The 27,628-nt window shown below is 39.6% G+C and overlaps 1 protein-coding gene across 4 annotated transcripts in view; it reads right to left on the bottom strand.

Moving 5' to 3' along the window:
- The window catches only part of cachd1 (cache domain containing 1), a 212,497-nt gene that overhangs the window by 30,148 nt on the left and 154,721 nt on the right, over positions 1 to 27,628 (bottom strand). For all 4 annotated transcript variants that reach the window (XM_069938340.1, XM_069938342.1, XM_069938339.1 and 1 more), the window contains 9 exons: positions 21,037 to 21,143; positions 17,654 to 17,780; positions 13,575 to 13,719; positions 12,013 to 12,229; positions 6,510 to 6,659; positions 4,357 to 4,590; positions 2,011 to 2,160; positions 1,536 to 1,659; positions 739 to 856 (listed from right to left, as the gene is read on the bottom strand). In XM_069938340.1, coding sequence (XP_069794441.1) covers positions 739 to 856; positions 1,536 to 1,659; positions 2,011 to 2,160; positions 4,357 to 4,590; positions 6,510 to 6,659; positions 12,013 to 12,229; positions 13,575 to 13,719; positions 17,654 to 17,780; positions 21,037 to 21,143 — 1,372 coding nt within the window. The remainder of the gene's footprint in view (positions 1 to 738; positions 857 to 1,535; positions 1,660 to 2,010; positions 2,161 to 4,356; positions 4,591 to 6,509; positions 6,660 to 12,012; positions 12,230 to 13,574; positions 13,720 to 17,653; positions 17,781 to 21,036; positions 21,144 to 27,628) is intronic.

Below are 27,628 nucleotides of genomic sequence, written 5' to 3'. Positions count from 1 at the left end.
TGCATTTCGAAAGTAACACTGAACAGCAATAAAGGGAACTACCCACAACAGCATTGATTTTAAATCAAAGTACATTTCAGGGTTCCTTGCATTTGTATCATTTGAAGATTCTGTTTCACTATAAACTCTTCAAATAAATGTAAGCAAATTTATTTCTCCCAGTAGACTTCTGTCAATTTCTGTGGAAGATTCCTACAATCAATGAAAAAAGTATTGTCAGCATTAGGTCATATATTCAGGTAGGCCACCCTCTTCCAATAGACTGCTCTTGGTATCCTGCAGCCATTAACTGAAGTTGTGCAGATACTTTTTCAACAAGGTCTGATGCATCAGGAGGAACCTTACAACTGAGGTTCCTGGAGACAGCAGTAAGATAAGCAAATGTAGATGGTGGAAGGGACTGCAAATGTCTGAATTTCTATATTGGAAATGCTTAATATAAGGATCCTGTTTCCTGGATTTGAACATTTAAAAGAGCACAGTATCCTAAAATTATGCATTTAGACTATATCCAGTAATTTATCAGCATTTGTTATTTTAAAGCCTGCTCACTCAGATCAAATTTGATTACTACATTCAAAAACTTAGTAGTAAACCATTAAAAAGATAAATAGAGTACTTCTTTTAAAATCAAGGATACTTTTCCCATGCTCTGCTGGTTTTTAGTCACAATTCTATACATCTCCGCAGATCAGAGAAAAACAAAATTCAAATGATTCTCAGCATAGAACAACCTACCAATTTCCAAGCATAACTGACATTGTAGGCCTCCTTGCTGGTTTCTCGCAATCGATTTATGTGCCAAGACAAAGAGGAGTTTACAGGTACAGAAATAACCTGACTGCCCAAGGGGAGACTGCAGAGATTTAAGGAAAAAAGTCATTATTTCACGTTAACAATTAACATTGTCACAAATTCCAAATTAAACCTAGGAAAATTTATAATGATGAAAAATAAAATGAGTGAGGACAATTTACAGAGCAGGAACAAAGTCTACTGGAATCATTTGTTTTTGCTCACAATATTTGGCCAATGTTCAAAGGCATGCTGAAAATTAGTGTCCAAAATAAGAACTCTTCTTTTCACAGATGATGGCTAATTTGAGCAACTCCAGCATTTACTGTTTTTAATTCCAATTCCCAGCATTTACAGTGTTTCAACTTTTATTCAAGGTCTTTGTTTTTTAAAGATTCCTAGTTGAATGGAAACTCAAGACTTTATCCAAGGAACTAAACCATCAGACAAGGACCCTACTAATCTGCTGACTCTTTATAATAGGGGTCAGATCATTAGACCAGCATGGGAGACGATGATAGAACCATTATCAGAAATATGCCATTGATACGCCATGATTTATGGGCCAGTTTGAAGCTCCTCAACTAAAATGCTTAAAGGAATAGCTAATCTGGCCACAGAGGGATCAGCTAACTCAGTGCAGATCAGGAGATCAATTCAAATGATCCAAGTATGGGTGTTCACTCTGGACAATTAAGAGCTACTCATTCTATTTAATAGCTAACTCTTCTTTTTAATACCTGAGAATGTTCTGCCGGACGAGCTGAAATCTTGGAATATTTTCATAGTGAATGATATCAGTGTGAAGTGGCGGTTCTGTGAGCAGATATGGCCGAGTCAAGGATGGGTGCATAAGGGTGTAACCTGATATGGAAAAGAAAAGCATCAAAAGATTTCAATAATGCTGTTGAATATTCAGAACAGTTTCCAGTAATCACAAAGGGAGCTAATCAACAAATAGTCTAATAAAGTGAAGTGAATTACGCAGATTACCAGATAATCAAATTGGGCCTGACGTTTTACTCCTGATCAAGTCCAGGACAACCACTTCAAAGTGACCTCTTGTTCCCTCTTCACATTTGGGCATATCTACAATCTAGTTGAACTTTCGTGCTATGTAATGGGTAAAACATGAAAGTCTTTGCTCCCGTGCAATTACCTAATATTGGGCTGCGACTCTAATACTGATAGTGGCGAAAATCACTGTTTTCTCACCTTTATGATCAATTAAGAAAGTGTAGGAGGCAGAAGACTCTCGATAGTAAGTTACATCCTCCAGAATGTAAGCCAAATTCACATCTACTCCCACAATTCCCAATAGCATGTTTCCAAAGTAGCAAGGTTTACTAACAGTCACGATCAATCCTGCAAAATTAAATTTAAATACTATGTTATTTATCATTAAATGAAGAGAAAATAACAAGACAAATGCAGAAGGGAGCGTTAATTTGGTTTAATTATTCAAGAACGATTGTTGGGTCTTATAAATGGGTTCTACAATCACCAGTGGACCTTCCGTACATTGATGCCATACGCGATGCCAAATTGAAAGCCAAGCCTACTTGCTCATGGAATACCTCACAGCCAAACTTAATATCGCTTTATCCAATTATAAAGTGCAGTTGTATTTTTTAGGGATTTAGTTGTATCTTGAGGGATTATTACGAATGGAGAAAAAAAAGTCACAATTCCAAGTCTCTACTGTTGCTCAACACCAAGTAACCCATGCAATAATCCAAATCCATAGCCTTCTCAAGGTTGCCGCGCTGGTTGATAGGGTAGTTAAAAAGTCTTACGGCATGCTGGCCGTCAGTGGTCAGGGGATTGAGTTCAAGAGTCAAGAGGTAATGTTGCAGCTCTACAAAGCTCTGATGAGACCACACTTGGAATATTGTGTTCAGTTCTGGTCACCTCATCACTGGAAGGATGTGGAAGCTATGGAGAGGGTGCAGAGGAGATTTACCAGGATGATGCCTGGATTGGAGAATGTGCCTTTGGGTGAAAAATAATGAGAGGTGACTTAATAAAGATCTACAAGATTATGAGAGGTATGGATAGGTGGACAGCAAGCACTTTTCTCCTGGGTTGAGACTAGCAACTCCAGAGGACATCTGTACAAGGCAAAGAGAGTAAAGTTTAAGGGAGATGTCAAGGTAAGTTTTTTGGGTTTTTTTCTCCCACAGAGTATTGGGCACTTAGAATGAATTGCCAGGGGTTGTGGTGGAGGCTTGTACAATAGGGACAATGTTAACGACTCAGACAGGCACAAGGAAAATATAGGGTTATGGTTGTAGGGTAGGAAAGGTTTAGTTTGTTGAGCAGGTTTCCATCGGTCGGAACAACATCATGGATGAAAGGGTTTGAAATGTGCTGTAATGTTCTAAGTCCTATAAAGCAATTGGCTGACAATAGAAATCAAAGTTCATATATGAGCAAGCTTTAAGAGGATCTTCTTCTGTGTCCAGTGAACTTAATATCGCCCTAGGGCGATTCTTCACTCAGTGGTTACATGCTCAGTGGTAACAAGTTTGTGAACCACTCCAAAGATATCATCACCTAACAAAAGCAGCACTAATAGACTGCCACACTACTGTTAGAGGTAACTTCTAAATCCTCTGAAAGATGGACACAAAAAAGTCAACAGCATTGCTCAAAGTACTTCTGCCACACATTTACCTACCAGCAAACATTATAAGAAGTTATCTGCTTATTTATCACAATGTTACCTCCGGGACTTAAGGAACTGAGCAACAGGGATAAGTTAAACTGGTTTGAAGAAAGAGGAGAGATTTGATTGATATTCAAAATAATGATGGCTATAGATCAAGTAAATCCAAATATGCTTTTTCCACTGAGGTTAAGTGAGATACAAACCAGAAAACATGGGTAAGAGTCAAAGTAAAGAAGTTCAAGGGGAACATTTGGAGGAATTTCTTCAGACAGAGAGCGATGGAAGTGTAGAATGCTGAAGTGGTGAATATAGGCTCAATTTTAACATTTCAGAACAATTTGGAAGGCATATGGAGGTATATGGACTGGGTGCAGGTCACTGGGACAAAGTAGAATAATAGTTCAGTATGGACTAGAAGGGCCCATTTCTGTATTGTAATGTTCTATGGACAATTTAAGCAGCCTATTTACATTTGCAATATTGCCTATAACAAATTGCCATGAACCACTCAGGGACATCTTGAAGATTTGAAAGGCGTGTTTTAAATGTGAGCTCTTCTTTTATTTCCTTTCCCTTCCAGCAGACCAAAATTTTGAGTGGTTATCTTGAATAATTTTACCTCCACAAACAGTCAAACTATTTCTCAATTATTTCAGGTAAATATGGATGAACCTCAAAATGGATACCTTTTCTCCCTTTTGTTCAGTGCAACTGGACTCAGTCTCATTCTAAACGTTCTTTTTTAAATGTTGCACTGATAATGCAACTGCTATTTCTGAGGTCAGCGAAAGAGATACATCGTCTTTGATCGGGATGATAATAGGGATTAAAGAAATATTGGAAAAGCAGAAAAGACAAAAAACTTTCTCTCAAAGGAAAGAAAGACATACCATCACCCATTTCGTCAGTGTATGGCAGACTAAACACAGCTTCATCTATCATTCGGTTTGGCAGGTTTGTGTAAAACCGTCCCACAGTGGTCTCCAGGTTACTCAACTGGTTCAATACCATCATTGTTCCTTTTACAACAGGGAGTGATGTGCGGTCTGGAACTCCATATTTTGCAGAATTCTGTTCTGCCAAATCTCGAAGGAAGGCTAGCTCCTTCAGACCAGTTATGCCTTCTAAAATAAAATTATTAAAGATGAAAATTGTTATGTTATTGATGAAGCAATTGGATTCTGTGCTATTTAATACATATTTGAAATGAAAGCAAAGTGGAAAAGAGAAAAAGCAAGTGCTTCTAAAAACCCTTTACCATCCCACCTTAGCTTCAAACCATTCACAAAGTCCAGTTATTTTGCAATTGCTTGTCTATGGTGGCTGAGGGGACTGTCTCTAATTGACCAATACTACAAAATGTACCACCTAAACAAGGCTTAGATGGGATGCATTTTTTACATATGACATCTATAGTAGTGGAGTGAGTCAATGCTTAGGTTTTGAGATGCTGGCCAACTCTCAAATTGTTCACTTGCTTAAGTTAAATAATGATTGTCAACAAATTGAGATGACAACTGATCCAATGGTGATTTTAATGCACCACATCTCCAGAACCCTCTACCTCTGAACACTTTGATAAATTATGTGTGTCATTATTTTGGACAATGCCAAATCACTTGACATAGCTGGACAATATTCTTCCATCATGCGGCTATGAGAGCTGTCCAATTAGTTTTCAAATTACTCAGTGGTGCAGATGATAGTTCAGACTTTGATATTTGCTTCAACAGAAGGAAAACCTTGTGCTTCTCTACTTGCCATTTCAATAATCCCCATCATACTTCATGTGACTACTATCCATGTTTCTGCTGGACTCTCCACTTGATTTCCATCAAGTTATTTCAGACTGTACTTAACCTTCAGACCCCTTATACAATGGATGGCTGTTACTGCTAAAACTTTTTTTTAGGTAGATTAGCACACTGCAGCTTGCAATTCTTCAAAGACACTGGAGAACTGAACATCATCTGTAATTTTAGGGGAGGTGGCAAAGAACATCATGTCTTCTACCTGTTTCACCAACTACCATTGTCAATTACAACTACAATTTCTACCAAGTTTATAATTATCTAACTGTACATATACAACCAGATGAAACAGCGCTTCTCTGGACCATGATGCATACATATGCACATAATACTCAGCTCATAAATAAACATATGCACAAAATAGAAAATACATATTTTATATATAATATAAAATTAGAGCTGGGATGTAGCACTTCAATTAAATGACTACTTTAGACCCAAGAGTTCATTCTTTATTATCAGCTGCTGAACAGACTTCTGGTTATGAACATTCACTGAACTCAAAGGCATGAGCAGCTGAGCGTAACACATGAGATTTTGGAGAATGTCTACAATCTACTCTTTTGGAAAATGGAAATTTAATTCCTTTGCGCATCTGGCATTGAGAAGGACTATCATAATTTTGATCTAGCTGCGTTAGGTGATATTTGAAGAAAAATAAATGATGTGAGAAAGCAGGAGTCAAAGACTCCTTAGGAGAGCCTCAGAGGCACTGCCATTGAGTTTTTTTTTTAAATTACGATAAGAGACATTCATTTCTGTATATTGCAGGATGAAGAGATATGAGAGGTCAGCCATAATTATGATAAATGGAAGAGCAATGGGCCAAATTGCAAGCTCCTGCTCTTTTTCTTAGTTTCTAAATATTTCTGCATTCCTCAGATGTTCTTGTCCATTAACCAGTAGCCCATCAAAGAGCTGAAGATAAAGAGTGAATTCTCAGCTCCAAACGAAATTGGAAAGCAGTAAGTTGAAAAGCAGGTGTGCCACCTCCCAAAGTTTTCCCTTAGCTCAAACTTTTACAGGGGCCTCAAGGAAAGCACTGTGGCACTGAATTCTAGAGTGATCTTCTGTCAATAGCAAGATTCAGTTACGCGATCTAATGCTTGATTGGTTTCCAACCTATTAAATTATTGTTTTCAGACAGATAACAAATAGTTCAAATTTACAAATTGTTATTAAAACTTATGAGCATTAGTATTCAAGAGAAACAAGTAAAATCAGTGTCTTACCATTCATAAGAGCATAAGTAAGGATCATCACAGAATTATTGAGATGTCTGTTTTCCTCATTAATAACACCCAGGGTTGCCTTCTTTTCTTCTTCAGAGGAATCTTTAGACGTGATGCCAGATGATAAGTAGATTATCACAATGTCAGTGGCTATGATTTTAAAAGGACATGTTTAGTTCTTTTAAATGAATATTCTACATTCTGAATTGTCCCTACTATATTTAGTCCAGTATTCTTCTATCAGCGCTATCACATGGCAAAAGGCGCAGTATTAAGTGCTGTTGAATCAAATGGAAAAGAAAGATCACACACTTGAGCTCTAATCTGTTCCAAGTTGGTCAGTTCAGGCATTATAAATAAAACATGCCCTCAGATCTCTTTGCATTGAATTATCTCCCACTATCACCTGCTTTATAAACAGCTATTTCACATTTGCACCCCAATAGCTTTTCGGCAATGTCTCCATTATTGGTAGTCATATATGTTTTTTCAAAAGATAGGATGTGAGTGATTTTACCAGTCTGATGAATGTTGGAAGTATCGGCATTGGTTGTTCGCATGCGAATGACCAAAACTTGAAATCTCTGTTTCCTTACGTGAGTTTAGACAGCATACCAGAAGTGTGGTAATTAAAGAGGCAGGACTTGCAACGCGCATCATCTGTACGAGCTATTCATTAGCCTGATGTTCACAGAATACCTGCAGTTAACTTTAGACCACAGCCGTTCCAGGAAATTTACTAGGGGTCGAGTAGGTAAAATATCTGAACGGGAATGGCACCTTCATTCCCATTCCGACCTTTTTACACAGCATGCACTCTGGAAAAATGGCAATAATTTCCTGGAGCACAGAGGCTGAATAAATACAGTATAGTAGAATCATGGAAATGCAGCAACAGGCAACTTGTCCATGCCAACTATGTGCCCATCCAAAGTAGTCCCATTTACTTACAGCCTGGAAAAAAAGACCATTTACCATATCTATGCCCTTCACAATTTTATAATAAGATTACCCTCAGCCTCCTTTGCTCCAACAAAAAACAATTCCAGCCTATCAAGTCTCTCCTCATATTCAAGCTCTCCAGTTCCAGTCACATCCTTGTGAATCATTTTGCACTCTCTCCATATAATGGCATCCTTTCCATTGTGTGGCAACCAGAACTACACACAATATTCACATGCACCTTCATCACTGTCTTGTAAAACTGCAATATGATGTCACAACTCCCTTACTCAGTGCTCTGAATGACAAAGGAAGGAATGCCATATGTTTTCTTGACCACACTGCCCAACTACTCTGCAAATTTCAGGAAACTATCCACTTGTACCCCAAGACCTTCTGCTCAACAAAGCTCAGAGTCCTGCCATTGACTGAGTACATCTTTCCTTGGTTTAACTTCCTTAAATGCATCATACGTGTCCAAGTTAAATTCCATCTACTTTTTCTTTACCCACTTTTCCAGTTGTAACCTAAGACTACTTTCTTCTTGGGTCTCCTGTACCATGAAATGTTAAAGTTACCCCAAGTTTACTAATCATGCCATCTAATTCATTACTAATAAAGTGACATACAACAGCGGTCCCAGCTCCAATCCCTGCAGCACTCCATTGGTCACAGGGCTCCAATTTGAGAAACAACTCTTCATTATCATTCTCACCCTCCTACTACCAAGCCAATTTTGTATCTGATTAGCCAGCTAAACCTCGATTCCATGTGCACTAACTGACCAGATGAGCCTACCATGCAGGAGCTTGTCAAAGGGTTTGCTTAAGTACAAGTTTATACAACCATCAAACTCACAGTCAGTCAATTAGCCCAAACCATTCCAAAATTCAGAATACACTTTATTAAATGCCACTTCTATTTCTATTTCCCATAAAAGGGCCCATATCAACTTTCTCAAAAGAGTGCAGCTCACAGCAAAATATTTGCTTTTTTTTTTAAAAAAAGACTCCTTCAGTAAAAACTTTGAACAAACCTATTAATGAGAAACCCTTCTGTCCGGTCAATTTTCATTCCACTGCCATGATTGAAAACCTCATACTAATGGGTAGGAACAACACTGTGGACCAAAGGGCTTGTACTGTGGTGTAACATTCTATGTTCTGTAAAGAAAGAGCAACTCTCTCTTCCGCAGGTCACAACTATTTATGTCCATCATTTCATCAGATATTTTGTTTAAGATTTTTTAAAAACCCAGTAGAGATTGGCAATTTAGCATTTGGGTGCAAATATATTTTCTTCTAAATCTTTCTGTTGCAGCGACTACTCTGGTAAAGCTACTAAATGAATACACATACACAGGTTTAGTCAGCATTGGTTGAGTTTGCTTCAACCTTTTGTATCTCCATGAGACTGGGAATGACGTCACCACATGCTTGCCACTAATCTGCGGGGCTAGTGTGTTTAAAGTAAACACCATGGGTGCCCTGCGCCCTCTAGAAAGAGGCTCAACAGTCCAGAGTCCATACTCAGCTCGCAGTGCCGCGCGCATGCAGTTTCTCGCCCAGGCGAGTGAGTAAGTACCTGGCCTGCTGCTCCACATGTCTGTTCGGCAAGCTGCCCCGTCAACGGATCGCAAAACCACATTATGCAGCCGCTCGACCCACTACACAGATGCTTGGCACGCTACAATGTTGTGCCTACCCATTAGTATGAGGTTTTTAATAATTACAATGTGTACTTATTTATAGCCACTCCAAAATCAGCTCTGAAATAAAGTGAAGAGAAATCTCAGGAAAAACTCTATAACTTCCTCTCCCTCTCCAATACATTTTCTTCTGATCATTTGCCTCAGTGCTCTTTCTGTATCAAGCATCAGGAAATTCTATCTGGAATCTGACTCGTGTTGTGCATGGCTTGCTGGGCAATTAGCCACACTGGCCAACAGCACTTTTAAGTAAAGATGTGGATTTTCTCATTAAGCTTACTCAAAATTTAACAATTAATTCATTCCTGAAATGAAATTGGAATCTGGAATGTTCTTCTAAAAGATGAAAAAATAATTTGATAACAACTCACTAAACATTGAGACTACCATTGTTTGCAATGTGCAGAGAAAAGTTCTCAACTATTCAAAAAGTTGGTTCGAATTGGCAACCAACCACCTAGGGACATCCCTTAAAGTGGTAATGACTACATTCATAATTCAACAGAGATCCCACTGGAAACCCTGGACTCTCTTTGCAATTATTAACATGTTACAATTGAGACCATTTCCCAATTTATGAAAGAGTACCAGAATGTCAAAAGGAAATTAAATACCACTAAAATAATGTGATCAGACAAAAATGTGATGACTTTGTAGATAGTCTAGGGTGTGGAGATGCCAGTTTGAAACTCTATACTTTAATAGATTGAGCACTATGTGAACAAAACTTGACTATTCAAAGCATGCAATTCCCTGGTCTGGTAATTCATACGAAGAAGTATAAATATCCACAGACTATGCAGGAAGCACTGAGCATTAACTTGAAAATGGATCTTCACAAATGTGAAAGATCATTTACAAGCTGAACATAAACCAGCTGGTAAAAAGATAGTCAAGTTGATGTGAGCATTAACTCATATAACACAAACCATTCAGATTTGAACATTCACATGCGCTGGGGAACTGGGCTCAACTGTGATAGCATTACTTTGAATTTGGAGTACCTGGGCTTGGGTGGAATCATGAGGGTTAAAAAAAAAATCACAACTCAAAGTCTCTACTGTTGGTCAGCACCAAGTAATCCAAATCCATAGCTCTCTCAAGATTGCCGTGCTGGTTGATAGCTAAGCTTAAAAAGGCTTATGGCATGATGGCCATCATTCATTGGGGGATTGAGTTCAAAAGTCAAGAGGTAATGTTCAAGCTCTACAAAACTCTGGTTTGACCAAACTTGGAATACTAGAGCCATAGAACATTACAGCACAGAAGCAGGCCCCTTCGGCCTTTCTGGTCTGTGCCAAAACCTTTTTTTTTTGCTTAGTCCCATTGACCTGCACCCTGTCCATAGCCTGCCATACTTCTCTCACCCAAATACCTGTCCAAATTCTTCATAAATGTTAAAATTGAGCCTACATTCACCACCTCAGCTGGCAGCTCATCCCACACTCCTACCACTTTCTGTTTGAAGAAGATCCCCCCCTGAATTCTGGTCACCTCATCGCAGGAAGGATGTGAAAGCTATGGAGAGGGTGTAGAGGAGATTTACCAGGATGATGCCTGGATTGGAGAATGTGTCTTATGAGGCAAGTTTAACAGAGGTAGGGCTTTTCTCTTTTGAACGAAGAAAGATGAGAGCTGATGTAATGGAGGTCTTCAAGATTTTGAGAGGTATGGATAGGTGGACAGCAAGCACCTTTTTCCTGGGGTGAGACTAGCAAACACCAGAGGACATTTGTACAAGGTGAGGGGAGGAAAGTTTCGGGGAGACGTCAGGGTTACGTTTCTCCCCCTCCCCACAGAAAGTAGTAGGTGTTTGGAATGCATTGGTAGAGGTGGTGCTGTAGGCTGGTACAATAGGGACATTTAAACAACTCCTAGACAGGCACATGGATACAAGAAAAATAGAGGTGCAAGAGGTGTAAGATAGGGAAGGTTTAGTTTGTTGAGTGGGTCTCTATTGGATGGAACAATATCATGGGCTAAAGGGCCTGTACTGTGCTGTTATGGCCTTTATAAATCAAAGCATAGAATATAGGAGCTGGGAGGTGATGTTGAGACTGTTCAAGGCATTGGTGAGGCAAAGTTTGGAATACTGTGTGCAGTTCTGGTCTCCAAATTATAGGAAGGAGATCGATAATGTAGAGAGGGTGCAGAGAAGAATTACTAAAATATTGTCTGGATTGCAGTATTTAGAATATGGAGAAAGACTGGGTCTTTATTCATTGGAGCGTAGAAGGTTGAGAGGGGATTTAATAGAGGTACATAAAATTATGAGGGGGTTAGATAGAGTTGATGTGAATAGGCTCTTCCCCTTGAGGGTAGGAAAGATTGGAACGAGGGGTCATAAGTTAAGGGTTAGGGGGCAAAACTTTAGAAGTAACATAAGAGGAAGCTTCTTCACTCAGAGCGTGGTGGCTGAGTGGAATGGCCTTCCGGAAGAGGTGGTTGCAGCAGGGTCAATTTTGTCATTTAAGAGGAGGTTGGATGAGTACATGGATGTGAGGGGGTTGGAGGGTTATGGGCAGGGAACGGGTAGGTGGAACTAGTGGAGTTTCACTTAAATCGGTGCGGACTAGAAGGGCCAATATGGCCTGTTTCCATATTGTAATTGTTATATGTTCCATAAAGCAATCTGCAAACAAGAGAAATCAAAGTTTATATATGAGCAAGCTTTAAGATGACCTTCACCTGAGCAGCATTGTTCAGTGAACACTGGGAAAAGCAAAGGCATCTGAACACTGATATATTTTTCACACTTTTCCAGTCAGATTGGAGCATACTAATGATGATTGTTCAGGCTCAATTTACAGTCTTAAAGGAAAAACAAATATTCAAACTCTGCTGTGTACTCACGTAAATGGGTCCTTGTGCTGTTGTTGGTACTCTGAAGTAACTGAAATGCTTTGTGAAAGCCCAGTGCATGTTGGGTGGCACCATCCACCGACTTTATGCCGTTAAGAAATGTGGTCATTTTTCTTTTGGTCTCACTAGTGGCTGGAGACAAGTACGTCTTGTAGCATTGGTCCAGAGAACATGTACGGACTGCATCTGCCACAGCCAGTACAGAAATCTGTGCACAAAACAAATAGCCACGAAAATTTAACTCTCACTTTATATTTACTTTAATGGCAAAATATTTGACTTTTATCAGTCACATTACAATAATCAGATATTTAAACCATGAAGAAAACATGAAAATTTGGACCCCTACTTGTACTTATTTTTGTAGCCTCTTCACATCATCTTCCTCCCACCTCTGAAAATGACTACTTAATTAGCCTGGTTTCCCTAATCCCAATGGGCCATCCTTCTAAAATGATGGGTCACTAAATACAAGGAATATACAGCTATAAACCACTTTCAATGATACATCATTCTCTTTGTTCTTAACCATAACTTCTACCACTTTATTTATAATTAGTTTTTAAAGATTATATCAATTCTTTACCAACAACATGGTGCTTGTTATTGGATATGCATGCTGTTTTAGGCAAGTGTCTAAGTGAGTGATCTATGGAATGTAAAGTTAGGAATATAGAATAAATTTGTGAAAAATGATGAGAAACTGCAGATGCTGCAAATTTTTTTTAAAAAAAAGAAAATGCTAGAGAAAATCTAGCAGGTGAGGCAGCATCTATGAAAAAATAAGCTATCAACATTTTGTGTCAAAATTCAAGAAATGTGTGCTTCCTTCGCAAATACACAATAAAATGGTTACAGAGGAGATTCTGATACCGCAATGTTTGAATGATCACTCAGCATATAACCACTTACAGCACAGAACAGGCCAGTTCGACCCTACTAGTCCATGCCGTAGCAAATCCCCACCCTCCTAGTCCCACTGACCAGCACCCAGTCCATACCCCTCTAGTCCCCTCCTATCCATGTAATGATCCAGTCTTTCCTTAAATGTAACCAATGATCCCGCCTCGACCACGTCTGCCGGAAGCTCATTCCACATCCCCACCACCCTCTGCGTAAAGAAATTTCCCCTCATGTTCCCCTTATAATTTTCCCCCTTCAATCTTAAACCATGTCCTCTAGTTTGAATCTCCCCCTTTCTTAATTGAAAAAGCCTATCCACATTTACTCTGTCTGTCCCTTTTAAAATCTTAAACACCTCTATCAAGTCCCCTCTCAATCTTCTACGCTCCAGAGAAAAAAGCCCCAGTCTGCACAACCTTTCCCTGTAACTCAGACCCTGAAATCCTGTCAACATTCTCGTGAACCTTCTCTGTGGGAATCAAAATTCCCACAGTCCAAGTAAAGTAACTCATTTGTACCAACTTTATTCATCCTCTGTGCTTTAAAGACCTGAATCAGTTGATTTCCAAACCAGTTGTATTTTTGGTACATCAATATGCTGTGGGATATTATCTACAGGAGGCATACAGGTGAGGATCAGAGGAACTCACCTTATCGTGCTCATCAATAGAGGTTAATATTACTTGTGCAGCATCTTTGGCTATTTGAAGCTGTGTATCTGTGGCCGAAGCCCCATGATCCACCATTACCACAATGTGCTTTGATTGTGGCCTCACCGTAGAGACATAAACAGGCCTGTACCAATAAAATCCCAAAAATATTTGTAAGTAAAAAATGATAAACAATAAAGAACCAATTAAATGATTCTACCATATTTTTTCTATATCTAATCATTGTTCCCTCATACATGTTCCTCCTCTTTGAAGGTACTACCTGTGCACATGCATGGGATATTTTTTCATTTTTTAAATATTTTATTTAAAATTTTTAATCATACATGCATTCAAAAATGTATTTCAAATACAGATGTAATAATGTATTCAATATCAAATACATGATGGTAAGACCTATCCCCTCTTCCCACCACCACCCCCCCGAAAGTCCCTAGAAACAAAAGTGTCTAAAATTCATTTCTATTTCATCATTAATAGGATTCCACACAGCTCTTAAAGGTTAAGAAGAATATTAAGACATCTAAAAAGTTATAATTTAATCCTATTTTTTGTTAATACAGGCGCCAAATATTTTTAATATATCATATTTTTTCCTGAAATTATACGCAATTTTCTCAAGGGAAATACAACTGTGCATTTCGGCATTCCATCGCTCCAAACTCAGGTGTGAGTCATATTTCCAAGTAAATACAATACGTTTTATGGCCACTGCTAATGCAATTTTAACAAATTCTATCTGGTATTTAGTTAATTTCAATTTAGGTCTTATCCCTATAATGTAACCTAATAAAAATAATTCTGGATTTTGTGGAACTTGAACTCCTATAATTTGTTCTAAAAATTTCCTAAGTCCATGTTGAATGTAAAAGAGTTCCCATCTTACATTTAATGTATTAGTCATACAGTCTCGACATAAATCAGCCTAATTCTTTCCATCTATTATCACATTTAAGTCCGACTCCCATCTTTCTTTCGATTTATGAATCCTACCCCCCATCGGTTTAAGGGTCTACATTTTAAGTAAATAATAAATTGCTGAAATAGATTTCTTTGCATTTTCCCTTTCTTATTAAAGTCTCTATATCACTACACTTTGGTAAATACATTGTTGGACACAACTTATCTCTTAAATATGATCTGATTTGAAAATAGGAAAATATATTATTAAGAATATCATATTTATTCTTAAGTTGTTCAAATGGCATCCATTGCCCTTGCTCATAACAGTCTTCAGTGTATCTGATCCCTTTACAAGACCAAATTTCATAAATTTGATTATCTAATATACAAGGTATAAGTCTGTTATGAATTAAGAGATTAATTAGTCTTTATTCATGTCTCCACTGGCCACCGAGACAGAGGTGCACCAAAGAAGAGGTACAAGGACTGCCTAAAGAAATCTCTTGGTGCCTGCCACATTGACCACTGCCAGTGGGCTGATAGCGCCTCAAACCATGCATCTTGGCGCCTCACAGTTCAGCGGGCAGCAACCTCCTTTGAAGAAGACCGCAGAGCCCACCTCACTGACAAAAGACAAAGGAGGAAAAACCCAACACCCAACCCCAACCAACCAATATTCCCTTGCAACCGCTGCAACCGTGTCTGCCTGTCCCACATCGGACTTGTCAGCCACAAACGAGCCTGCAGCTGACGTGGACATTACCCCTCCATAAATCTTCGTCCGCGAAGCCAAGCCAAAGAAGAATTTGTATTATGCCAAATTTTAATCAAATGTTTCAATAAAGGAGTTTCTCTTTCAACAGTCATTAATTTCTCCTCCCATTTATATATAAAATCTTCAGCTTTTCTCTCTCCTATTTTATCTAAATAGGTTATTTTTTTAAATCTGAAATTATTCAAATTTAAGGAAAATAAACAAATAAGGAATTGTACACTAGTCATGAATGGAAACAAACTAACTGAGCAAATCAGAGAATTTTTTAAAAAATCAATAAAGTGCTCAATTAAGAGTCCTTAAATGAGTCCCTGATTGAGTTTGTGGTTGAGGAGTCTGATGGTTGGAGGGGTAGCAGCTGTTCCTGAATCTGGTGGTCTGAGTCTTGGGGCACCTATACCTCTTTCCTGATGGCAGCAGCAAGAGCAAAGCATGTGCTGGGTGGTGTGGATCCTTGATGATTTTGCAGCTTTCCCTGTAGATCTACTCAATAGTGGGGAGGGTTTTGCCTGTGATGACCTGGAGTGTGCCCACCATCTTTTGGAGGGCTTTATGCACGTCATTCTCAGATACGAACAGGATGAGATCATTGGAGACGTGGGGGTGCGGAGGGTTGGTTCTTCGCTGTTACTGTGGTCAAATCTGGCATAGAAGGCATCGAATTGCTCTGGTAGTGAAGCTTTGCCATCTGCTTCTTCACCACATTTGGTTTTGTAGCAGGTTATGACATTTAGACCCTGCCACAGCTGTCAGGTATGCCCTGTTGTTTTCATTTTCATCTGGAATCTCCACTTCACCTGGGAGATAACTTTTTGCAGGTCATACTTGTTCCTGCTGTACTGATCTGGATCTCTGGACTTAAATACCTGTGATTTGTCTCTCACCAGGTTCTGGGTTTCATTGTTCACCCAGGGCTTCTGGTTGGGGAAAACCCTGAATGATTTGGTGGGGATGCACTCATCCACAGCTGTTTTGATAAAGTCTGTGACTGCCCCAGTGTAATCATTCAGATCCTCAGCTGACTTTTCAGCCTCCTATGACCACCTTCCAGCTGTCCCGATCTCCAGAGCCTCTCTTTTTAGGCTCTGTCTGTATGAAGGCAGAAGGAGCACAGCCAGGTGACCCAATTTGCCAAAATGCAGTATTGGGAAAGAACAGTAGGCCTTCCTTATCTTGGTGTAGCAGTGATCGAGTGTGCTGGGATCTCTGGTACAGCAGGTTACATGCTGGTGGTAGATGGGCATGTTTTTCTTGACACAGGCCTGGTTAAAACACCAACTAAGATTTGCAGTGTGTTAGGCTGGGTCTTCTCTTTTATACTGATCACATCATGCAGCTCTGTAAGTGCCTGTTTATAATTGGCATTGGGGGGGAGGGGGGGGGGGGGGAGGATATAAATTCCGGTGAGAAGGGTCTGCATTTCATTGAGATTTGCTCTAAGGAAGTAGAAGAGTAGGTTGACATAACCCAATGTCTGTGCACCTCCCAGTATTAACGATAAAGCACACTGTGCTCCCTCTCCCTTTTCCAGAATCCAAGTTCCGATCCAGTCTATGAATAGTGAAACTGTCTGGTCGGATAGTGGTGTCTGGTGTGTTCTCCTGCTTGCCATGTCTCAGTGCAGCAAACAACTGAGATTTGTCTCACCTGTCTCTGATAAAGCAGCCTTGCCCTCAGGTCGTCAATTTTATTCTCCAATGACTGGACATTCGCCAGTAATATGGATGGTAGTGGAGGTCTCAGACCCCTGTGCTTTAGTCTTGTTTAGATCCCAGCCCTCACTCCACTTTTCCGACCTCAACTTTGGTAGTGGCCTAGCCTTTAAGCCCTCTGCCTTCCAGCCAGCCTTCCAGACTCAGCGGTTACCCTGGAGATTTGTAGATCATTCCATGGGTTCAGCAGTTGGTTGGTCATGAAATAAAACTAGTAACAAAAGCAGCTGGGAAGGTGAGTATTTTGAAGGAGAACAGTGGTTCTGCAGCCCGTAGAAAGTCGCTGACGCCATTGTTTTTGTTACAAGAACATCACAGAAATTATTTAAAACTGAAAAAAGAAGCAGTATTGAATGTTACAAACAGCAATTTAAAAACCATACTCTTTATTATCTACTTTTTCAGTGATCTAACAGAAAACGATAAATCCTTTGATGTTGCAGTTTCATCTTCAACTGGAGGTCCTGTATGCCAGTCTCAAAACTAAGCATTTCCCCAAGTATTTCTCAATACATTCCTCCATGCACTCATCTTCTAAAACTATAAACATATTTTGTAACAATATATTTAGTTTTATCATTTATTAAAACTAACAATGAAAAATCTCAGATAACAAACGATTAAAGAGAAAACTCAAAGCCTTTGCAAATGAAACTCCAAATTGCTACCTGCTCCGATGTTCATAACCACCCTTGCAGCGGAACTTATGTGCTGGGAAAATGGTGAAAATCCCTTCTTCTGAACTGAAATATTGCCACTTTATACCAGGATTTGATTTGAAGTTGTCAGCAAGAACTGTTGGGTTAAAAAAAAGTAAGGATAGTTTTAAAAAAAGATGAAAAATTGCTGGGATACTTCACTCAGTGGACGAGACCAGTGGTTCTCAACTGTTTTCTCTCCACTCACATACCACTTTAAGTAATCCCTATGCCATCGGTGCTCTGTGATTAATAAGGGATTGCTTAAGGGAAGGTTAAGAATCACTACTCTAGACCCAACTGTTACTGAAATAATTTGCTTGAGAAAAATTGTCATTGGCCTTTGGAGCTATGAAACTGTGCACATAACAAGTCAATTAGGTACGATTAAAACTGGTTTTCAAACTTTTTCTTTCCACTCACATCCCACCTTAAGCAATCCCTTACTAATCACAGAGCACCGATGGCATTGGGAATATTTAAAATGATATGTGAGTGGAAAGAAAAAGGTTGAGAGCCACTGGACTAAATATTCAGCTCAGCTTTACTGCCCAGGTAAATTCAGTATAAATCCTGTTCACTGAAACACTGAGAGAATTGACAGCTGGAGATCTCATCCTCTGGTGCAGCCAGCTGTCAGATCTTTGAACATTGCTGCTTGTCTCTTAATAGTTAGAAACTTTTAAAGTGGACCTGCTATACACTCCCCCACCCCCACCCCACCCGGGGGCCTACCAGCTTGTTGGTTCAAGAAAAAAAAATGACCCGTGTGATATAATTCAGATTGGCACCAGGAAGATTTCAGGATAAGGGCAATTGGAGAACCTAGATTCTAGCTTTCAGCTCTATTTTAGCTGAGAATTCACTAGCAGGTCACAGCCTCCTCACAATAAGAAAAAGCAGCAAGTAGGAAGCAACTTTTAAAAATTTTAAAACATGCAAGCTCGGTTGTCTAAATTTCATCTGATAGTGAATTAAAATCTATAGTCAGAACCTGTAAGAGATGCCAGTCGCAAGACAAAACGCATAGGTCAGAGTCTGCTGGAAGATGAAATTGGAAGTGCTGAACTCTTATTTTTAAATGGTGAAGATCAACAACAGCTGGGAGATGTAAAGTCAACCCCATACAGCCAGTATCAAGTGACAGTGCAATGGTATTTAGCAAACTAAAATCCAGTTGTGCTCATGAGATGTGGAAAATGGATCCTTTACCAACACTTCCCACTTTCTCTCCCTATTGCCTAAAATAAAGAGAAAATAACTAATTGAATCACTCTACTGATCTTTTGTCAGTACATTGTATTTATATATACATTTTCTCATCATACTTTCCCAGGAGCCTATTTTTAATTTATTTTGGTGATAAAAACAAGTCACTATGTCCATTCTGTGATCACATTCACAAACTTCTGACTATCACCTTGCATCATCCCATTTAACCCTGATTTGCCTTTTTAAAAAGTTGAATTTTGAAGCGATGGTTATTTTTCAGCATAACATACCACAGGTAGACAATCCGTTACCCGAAACCCTTGGGGGACAGTGTGTTCCGAATTTCGGATTTTTCCGCATTCCAGAACAAAAGCCAGCTGCCCCAGATTTAAGCCCACCCCAATTGCGCGGCCGTATCCATCCCCTTCCAGTCGCTGGCGTCTCTCTCCCTCCTCCCCCGCCCGAGTCATGCTGTTGTCTCTCTTTCATCCCCGCCGTCACACTGCCGTCTCTCTCCCCCCCACCACTCGCTCAACCTAGTTGCGCTGCTGTCTTTCTCTCTCTACCCCTCCGCTGTACCAGCACCAGGAAAAAAATGCCAATTTTGGAGCTTTCTGGATTTTAGATGTCCGGATAAAGGATTGTGTACCTGTATAACCATGAATGGGGAAAATGTATTTAAAATCTATTTTGCCTCATAACAACACAATAGGAGTAGGCCACTGGGCCCTTCAAGTCAGCACCACCATTCAACATGATCATGGTTCATCTCTGCTGGCCTTGACTCCTGTTTGCCAGTTCCCTTTCACATAATTTAAGTATTTCTTTAAATTTAAAATAAATTTAGACAGGCCCTTCTGACTCATGGGCCAATGCCACCCAAATATACTAATTAACCTACAAACCTCCATACGTTTTGAAGGGTAGGAGAAAAGCACCCAGAAGAAATCCACACAGGCATGGGGAAACATAGAAACTCTTTACAGGCAGTGGCAGATTCAAAACCAGGTCGCTGGCACTGTAATAGTGTTGCGTTAACTGCTATGCCAACTGGGCTGCCCATGTTTATCCATCTGCATCTTAAATACATCCAAAGCAGAAAATTCCAAGACATTCACCAGCTTCAGAAAGTTGCAGCTTCTCTGCAGCTCATCTTTCTACCAGCACTTCTCCTCCCCACCCCCAAACTGATCCCCCAAAAAAACGGCAAAGAGAAAAGATTACCCAACTGTTTTATATATGAAAAACAAAAATGATACCATATGCTGGCAGCCTTCGGCTGAAAACAAGGTCACACAGTGATCTCCTATGCTTTTATGGTTTCCTTTGCTCTTATAGTTTGGACTGATCAATAACATCAAGTATGCCCTTCAGAAGGAAATGATCATCAAATTAATTTAAACTGTGCAAGACAAATTTGATTAACATTAATATAGTTAAATTCAACACAAAAATAATCAGGAAATGTGTTGCTGCTACAATATGTAGGAGTTTATAGATTTTTGTCCAAAGCTACATCTGCAGTATATGTCTGCAATTCTCAAACATTGGGATCCATCTTCAAGAACTGAAAAATGTGAGGGAGATAGAAAGTCATCTAGACCATTTGCTCCAAGAGGTAGTCACATCCTATAAAGATTGTGGATTTGACCTATGTTCAAGGTTAGGAGTGTGGAACTGCATGTTGGGAAGCAGGAGGTTGGGTTCGCACATTTGTCCAGGGCCAGTGTCCCATTGTTCAATGGGACCTGTAGGTGCCTTCTTTGGTTATACCTATGCTAACGGTTATACCCATGCTTACACACTTTGCTTCCAGAGATTTAGTTCTGAATTAGGGATCACAAAATACTGGATTCATTTTGTTTGAGGGTATCCTTAACACTATGAATAAAACTTCCAATCCTATAAATCCTGTGCGAATTTGATTCTAGTATTCAGAGATGGATGGATGGTGTCACAAAATATTTCAAAAATGATTGTACATCAGGATACAATGATTAAACAATAAGGACTTCTAGAGAGTGGGGTGTGGGGTAGGAGGAGTGAGGAGAGAGAGGGAAGAAGTAAAAATATGACTTTACTTCCATATAAATTTAAGAGTGAAAAGAAATTAATTAAATGCAGCACACCAGCACACCAACCTGTGTTTAAGTCTCGCCCAGGATTGAATGCTCGGCTATTGACTGTTGTGGAAAGTCTGTCACAGCTGATTGTTTTTGAAACATTGGTGTTGAAATTTCCATCAAACCTGTTTAAGTACAAAATTAAAATGGGATGAAGGTTTCACAGCAAAGTATCCAGGAAAATAATTCTGACCCCACTTCAGAATGTGCTGCATACTTGCATTTATTTCAAAGAAAATTAATTTAATTCATATTGTACATACCAACATGGTTTGGATAGCAGCACTCTGATTTGTATTCTTTAACCTTTCTATCCAGTCTTAAATTGCCAGATTATTTAACATAGAAAGGTGAAAATTATAAAGATGTTGCACTTCTTAGCCACCAGTAAAGCAAGATCCTCTTGTACAATTTTAATTTTGCAAGTTTAATTTATTCAGAATAATTGAAATTCAATATTTCAGACAAGGCTAAAATCATATAATCATTTGAAGCAGTCTAGTAATTCCAAATCTAGTTGATAGGAGGATGAACTATGAGGATGAAGTAAGCTACATTTTTTATTTAAATGAAATGTAAACAATTTCTACCACCTTAATTCTCCTGGGGATATACATTCATGCAAAGATCCCAGTATTACCTTATTGTCCATTATTCATGTATCCATCAGCTGACACCTGATGCCCCCATAACCATGATTTCTGGCAACTTTCGAGGAAATTTACTTTTCTTGACTTCTTGAATACAAATTGAGCCTCTGATATTTCAAGCCTTCCAATCTCATAATTAATTCTCCTGAATGAATACCCATCATAACCTTGAAAGTGTTTAGCAGTTTTAAGTCAAATATAAGTTCCCGGCAACATTTTTATTGCCCTTTCCTAAAATTGGAATATTTGTTCAATGCATTTCTCTTGACTGATGGACTTTGAGTAAGTTGCTGAGTGTTGCACATTTGCTGTGCACTTCACCATTAAAAGGGGGCACCTTATGACCTCATTATTGCAGGGATTAATGTGCACAGAATTGGGCAGCTGATGGACACCCAAGCTCTGCTTAGACCTACGGTGACAGCAAGCTGTGAAGAAAGACTCACTGTTATCTACTCACCTCCATTCAATAAGGGTAGTAAAATAGTTTCAAATACAAAGGCCTTGCCACTTTGCAAATCATAAACCAGGTATTGAGTGTATAAACAAGTGAAAGATGAAGAATACACAATGCCCAGTCTGTTCAGCAGACGGCTGGGATTTTTTTATTGGACTCTGAGGGCAAACAAGCCAACAGACACTGTAAGAACTATAGCGTTTCTCTCTGGAACATCAAAGTAGTATAGCTGGGGTGTCAATGCATGTCTAAAGTTCCTGGCACTGAAGTCACACTTTAATGCCAGAGAAGTGCAGTTATACATAAAATTTTTATTTTAACTTAAAACATCTGTGTAGAATGCCAGCATTAATGTTTCAAATATTGCTTCTATTGCCTGTGGAACTGTCAGTGGCACTAATATCGCTCTCCCTTCTAGGCCCATTTATGCACCAACATGCACACAAATATAGCTGTCACTTATTAATGCAGAAACTATATTAAATCTTTCAAAGGCCCACATGCACACCAGCAACATCGTCTTTTTTTTAAAAAAAATTGCTTTGTTCTCTCTGTAATTATCAAGAGCTACTGAGAAGCATCTGTTGTATTACTGTTGCTTTTGTCCTTACATACCACCTGAAATGCTAAACTACTTTTTTGGGTCCATGTGAATTGAAAGTTCAAAAGACAAGACGAAAAAAAGTACACAGTAATTTAATACACCAGATTTTTTTTTCCAGAGTACATATACAACATCACATACATCCCTAAGATTCCTTTTTTGGGGCACAGCAGAATTACCAATAATTAGTAATGCAAAAAATAAATTGTACATAGTGTAAACATATAAACAGAGAGAACGATAAAGTGCACAAGAGTCCTTAAATGGGTCTCTGATTGACTTTGTCATTGAGGATTCTGATGGTGGAGGGGTAGCAGCTGTTCCTGAACCTAGTGATGTGATTCGTGTAGCACCTATACCTCTTTCCTGATGGTAGCAGCAAGAACAGAGCGTGTGTTGGGTGGTGTGGGTCTTTGGTGATTGCTGCTGCCCTCCAACGGCAATGTCCCCCGTAGATGTACTTAATAGTAGGGAGAGTTTTGCCTGTGATGTCCTGGGCTGTGCCCACTACCTTTTGGAGGGGTTTACACTCAGAAGTATTGGTGGTCCCATTCTAGACCACACTTTTCACCACACCTCTGTAGAGATTTGCCGGGGTTTCTGGTGTCATACCAAACCTCCACAAGCTCCTGAGAAAGTAAAGGTGCTGATGTGCTTTCTTCACAAACCCATTTGCTCGCTGCAGTTTCATCAGTAAAATGAAAATATGTCCAACATCAACTTACAAATATATACTTCAAAATGCAAAGGTGCTCGTGATCCAAGTTCAAAGATTCATCTGTCTTTGAGCATATTACTGAATAGATTAATCCACTCATGCATGACCATGGACCCAACAATAAACTCCACAGGAATCGTAAAAAGAAGAAAAGGCGCAGGTAGAGTTAAATCTATTTCTATAAAAAGCTGTCTACCATTATTTCTTCAACTGCACACAAAACTATCCCAGTTTGTTTCAACCTGCCCAGGGTACCATGACGACAGCTGTGATGGGACTCTGCCTGCTCTTGTAGAGTGATCAAAAGAGAGAATGAAATTCTATTTCCAAAAGTAGTCACATCGCAGCAACTTTTCCCCCCACTTCTTCCTGGATGGAATTTAATGAACAACTGACCGAAATACTGTCTCCAAAGAGAAACTGTACTGCCTTAGCCATCTTCTTTGATCTCATTTCCTTTGGAAACGTCAGTTCAATCTTCAACTTTCAAGGCACTAACTTGATTGATTTCTGCACTGATGCGCTTCAGCACTTTGAACTTCACATCATAAAATCCCATTGGACCAGCCTGCTTCTATTCAACTGAACTGGATTTGCAAGGGAAGTGGAGCTAATGCAGAACATAAAATTCAAAGAACTGCCAAAATATACAGTTCTTATTTCAAAACCCAGACTTCGAGCAAATTCCAAATCAACTTAAATCAGACTGGCCTTATCATGTGAAACATATTTTTACAAGATGTTTCCTCATATGGAAACGGGAAAGAAAATATATACTCAGACATAGCATCTAATGTCTGCCAGAACAGCTCGGCCCCATTAGTCCACTGATTCTTTTTTATCCCCAAGCAATATATGCTGCATTTCAAAATGTTTGACCTCACCTTCTCGCTCATTTTCTCTTCACCTGGAGCACCAGCTGTATTGCAGTACGATTGCATGGCCTGTTTTCTGCTTCAGGCCACATTTCATGCCTGTATCTATGTAAGCTGGCAATTATTATTCGTCCATCTGGGACATCATAAGAAAACCAATCTTAGTACCTCCAAATGTGCACTTCATAAAAAAAAAAGCCAATCTCAGGCAGAAAACAAAGCTAGTTTTTTTCCCCCGTTCCCTTAGGAGAACTTGTGTCAAACGCAGCACTCTCTTTGCTGGCCAAGCTATGATATGTTGTTAGATCAGCATCACCCAGGCAGCAAGCCTGGAATTTTTCTAATTGGGTTCATTCAATTCCACAGTCAGTTGTGTATCCATCAACTGAGCTGACATTTACTTTTCATCTCAAACTAGACAAAGAAGCAAGTGCTGGCAAATAATTAAACTATGAGACATTGCAGACAAGAACAGCTCCATATTTCTCTCTCCAATACCATTATGTATATTTTCCAACAACCAACTGGGAAGTGACATCCACATCGATTACTACAAATTATGCCACATCTGTGGTCACTGTTCCTGAAGTCAGGGTGTCCTTCCAGTAAGTGTACCTGCAGAAAGCAACCAGTCCAGATGAAGCCCTGTGATGTGTCCTGAGAGCCGGCATGGATCAACTGGCAATGTATTCAGACATTTTTAATCTCTCTCTACAACTGTTGAAAGTCCCCACTTACTTTAAGAAGGCCAGTACCAAAGAATGATTTAGGCCAAAGTGACTTCCAACTGGTGGTTTTGACAGTCACCATCATGAAGTGCTTTAGTAGGCTAGTCATGGCTCACATCAACTTTAGCCTCCTGGGTCACCTTGACCCACTTCAATTTGCCTATCAGTCAAATAGATCCGCATCAGATGCCATTTCCCTAGCTCTCAGCTGGGTCCTAGAACACCTGAAGGTTAAGCACACATGTCACACTTCTGCTAATAGACTACAGCTCTGCCTTCAGTACTATAGTCCTCATCAAACATGTTCCCAAACTTCGGGGTTCAAACCTCAGCACCTACCTCTGCATCTGGATCCTGACTTCCATTTAACAGACCTCAATCTGCAAAAGTGGGTAATGACATCTCCACAATCACACTCAAGGATGTGTACTCAGTCTCCTGCGACATTCCCTGTATGCCAAATTCTGTTCAATTCCACCAACAGATTTGCCAATTATACCACAGGAGTGTGGTATAACAATGAGTTTGAACACTGGAAAGAGACTGAAAGTCTAGTGGCACTGAACAAGGATGACAACCTCACCCTCAACATCAGTAAGATGAAGGAGATGATCAGTGATTTCAGGAGATGGGTATAAGTTCTCACTATGTCCATAACAATGCCATTGATGTCAATGTTAATATCTTTAAGTTCTAAGGAATCAATCTCCCCAGTGACCCGATTTGGGATAAGCACATCAGCACGATGATCAAGAAAATGCCAAGCACCTCCACATTCTGAGAAGACCAATGAATTTCAATATATTCTCTCTCAACAATTTCTACTGGTACACCACTGAACGCCTACCTATAGGACGCATCACAGCATGGCATGGAAATCGTTCTGCTCAAAATCAGAAGATTCTACAGAACTTAATGAATATAACACAACATAACACACACATCTCTTTCTCCATTGATTTCATCTTCATCTCCTGCTGCCAAGGAAAGGCAGCTAACAGGCTCAACGACCCATAATCTCCAAAACATACCTTTCTCCTTCCACCCATTGGGGAGATGGCTTATGAATGCGAAAGCACACACCAACAGGCTTAAGAACAGTTAATTTCCTGAAACCATCAAACTCCTGAATGAGCCCCTTAGCAGGACATGTTGGCCATAAGACATAGGAGCAGAAATAGGCTATTCAGCCCATCAAGGGTTCCCCATCATTCAATCATGAACTGATCCATTTTCTCCACTCAGCCATACTTACCAGCCTTCTCCTCATAACCTTTGATGCCTGGACTTATCAAGAACCTATCAACCTCAGTCTTTAATGCACCCAATGTCTTGCCCTCCACAACCACCTGTGGCAACAGATTCTCTTAATAAAGAATTTTTCCCGAGCTGTTCATAGTGGACGCCCTTGAATCCTAAAGCTGTGCCCTCTTGTTCTTTACCCTCCCACCAAAGGAAACAACCTTTCTACGTCCACGCCTTTCAACATTCAAAATGTTGCAGAGACCCCCCTCCCCCATTTTTTCTAAATTCCAATGAATACAGACCTCAAGAGCCTACAATTGTTCCTCATGTAACCTTTTCATTCTCATCAATCGTGAACCTCCTCTGAACCCTCTCTCAAATCAACGATACGTCCTTTCTTGAATAAGAGCCCAAAACTGTTCACAATATTCCAACTAAGATCTCATTAGAGCCTTATAAAGCCTCAACATCACATCTTTACTCTTATATTCCTCTTGAAATGAATGCCAGAATAGCATTTGCCTTCTTCACTAATGGCTTAACATGCAAGTTTACTTTTAGGGTATCCTGAACAAGAACTCCCATGTCCCTTTCTATCTGAAAATTTTCAATTTTCTCCCTATTTAAAAAATAGTCTACCCATTTACTTTTTCCACCAAAGTACATGACCATACATTTTCCAACACTTTTTCATTTCCCACTTCTTTGCCCATTTTCCTTTTGCAGACTGTCTGTGGCCTCAATATTACCTGCTCCTCCATCTATCTTTGTATCATCTGCAAACTTGGCTACAAAGCTATTCATTCTATAATCTAAATCACTGATAGACCACATGAAAAGAAGCAGCCCCAACACAGACCCTTGTGGAATGCCACTCGCAACTAACCAGAATATGATCCCTGTATTCCAAATCTCTACATCCTGCCATCAGCCAATACTCTATCCACACTAGCATGTTTCCTATTATACCATGGAGTCTTACCTTGTTAATAAGTAGCCTCATGTGCAACACCTTGTCAAATGCCTTCCAGAAATCCAAATACACAAACACATGGCCTCTCCTTTATCAAGCCTACTTGTCACCTCTTCAAAGAATTCCAATAGGTTTGTCAAACAAAATTTTCCCTTACGGAAACTAAGTTAGCTTTGGCCTATCTTGTCATGTTCCTCCAAATATTTCATGACTTCATCCTTGACAATTCACCCCAACATCTTCCCAACTACTGACTGGTCTATAATTTCCTTTCTGCTGCCTCTCTCCCTTCTTGAATGGTGGAGTGACATTTGTGATTTTCCAGTCCTGTGCAACCATTCCTGAAAGACTGTTACCAAT

Source organism: Narcine bancroftii, chromosome 5 (assembly GCF_036971445.1).
Source record: "Narcine bancroftii isolate sNarBan1 chromosome 5, sNarBan1.hap1, whole genome shotgun sequence".
In the NCBI taxonomy this organism is placed as follows: Eukaryota; Metazoa; Chordata; class Chondrichthyes; order Torpediniformes; family Narcinidae; genus Narcine; species Narcine bancroftii.
This window is presented reverse-complemented; position numbering and strand designations above follow the sequence as displayed.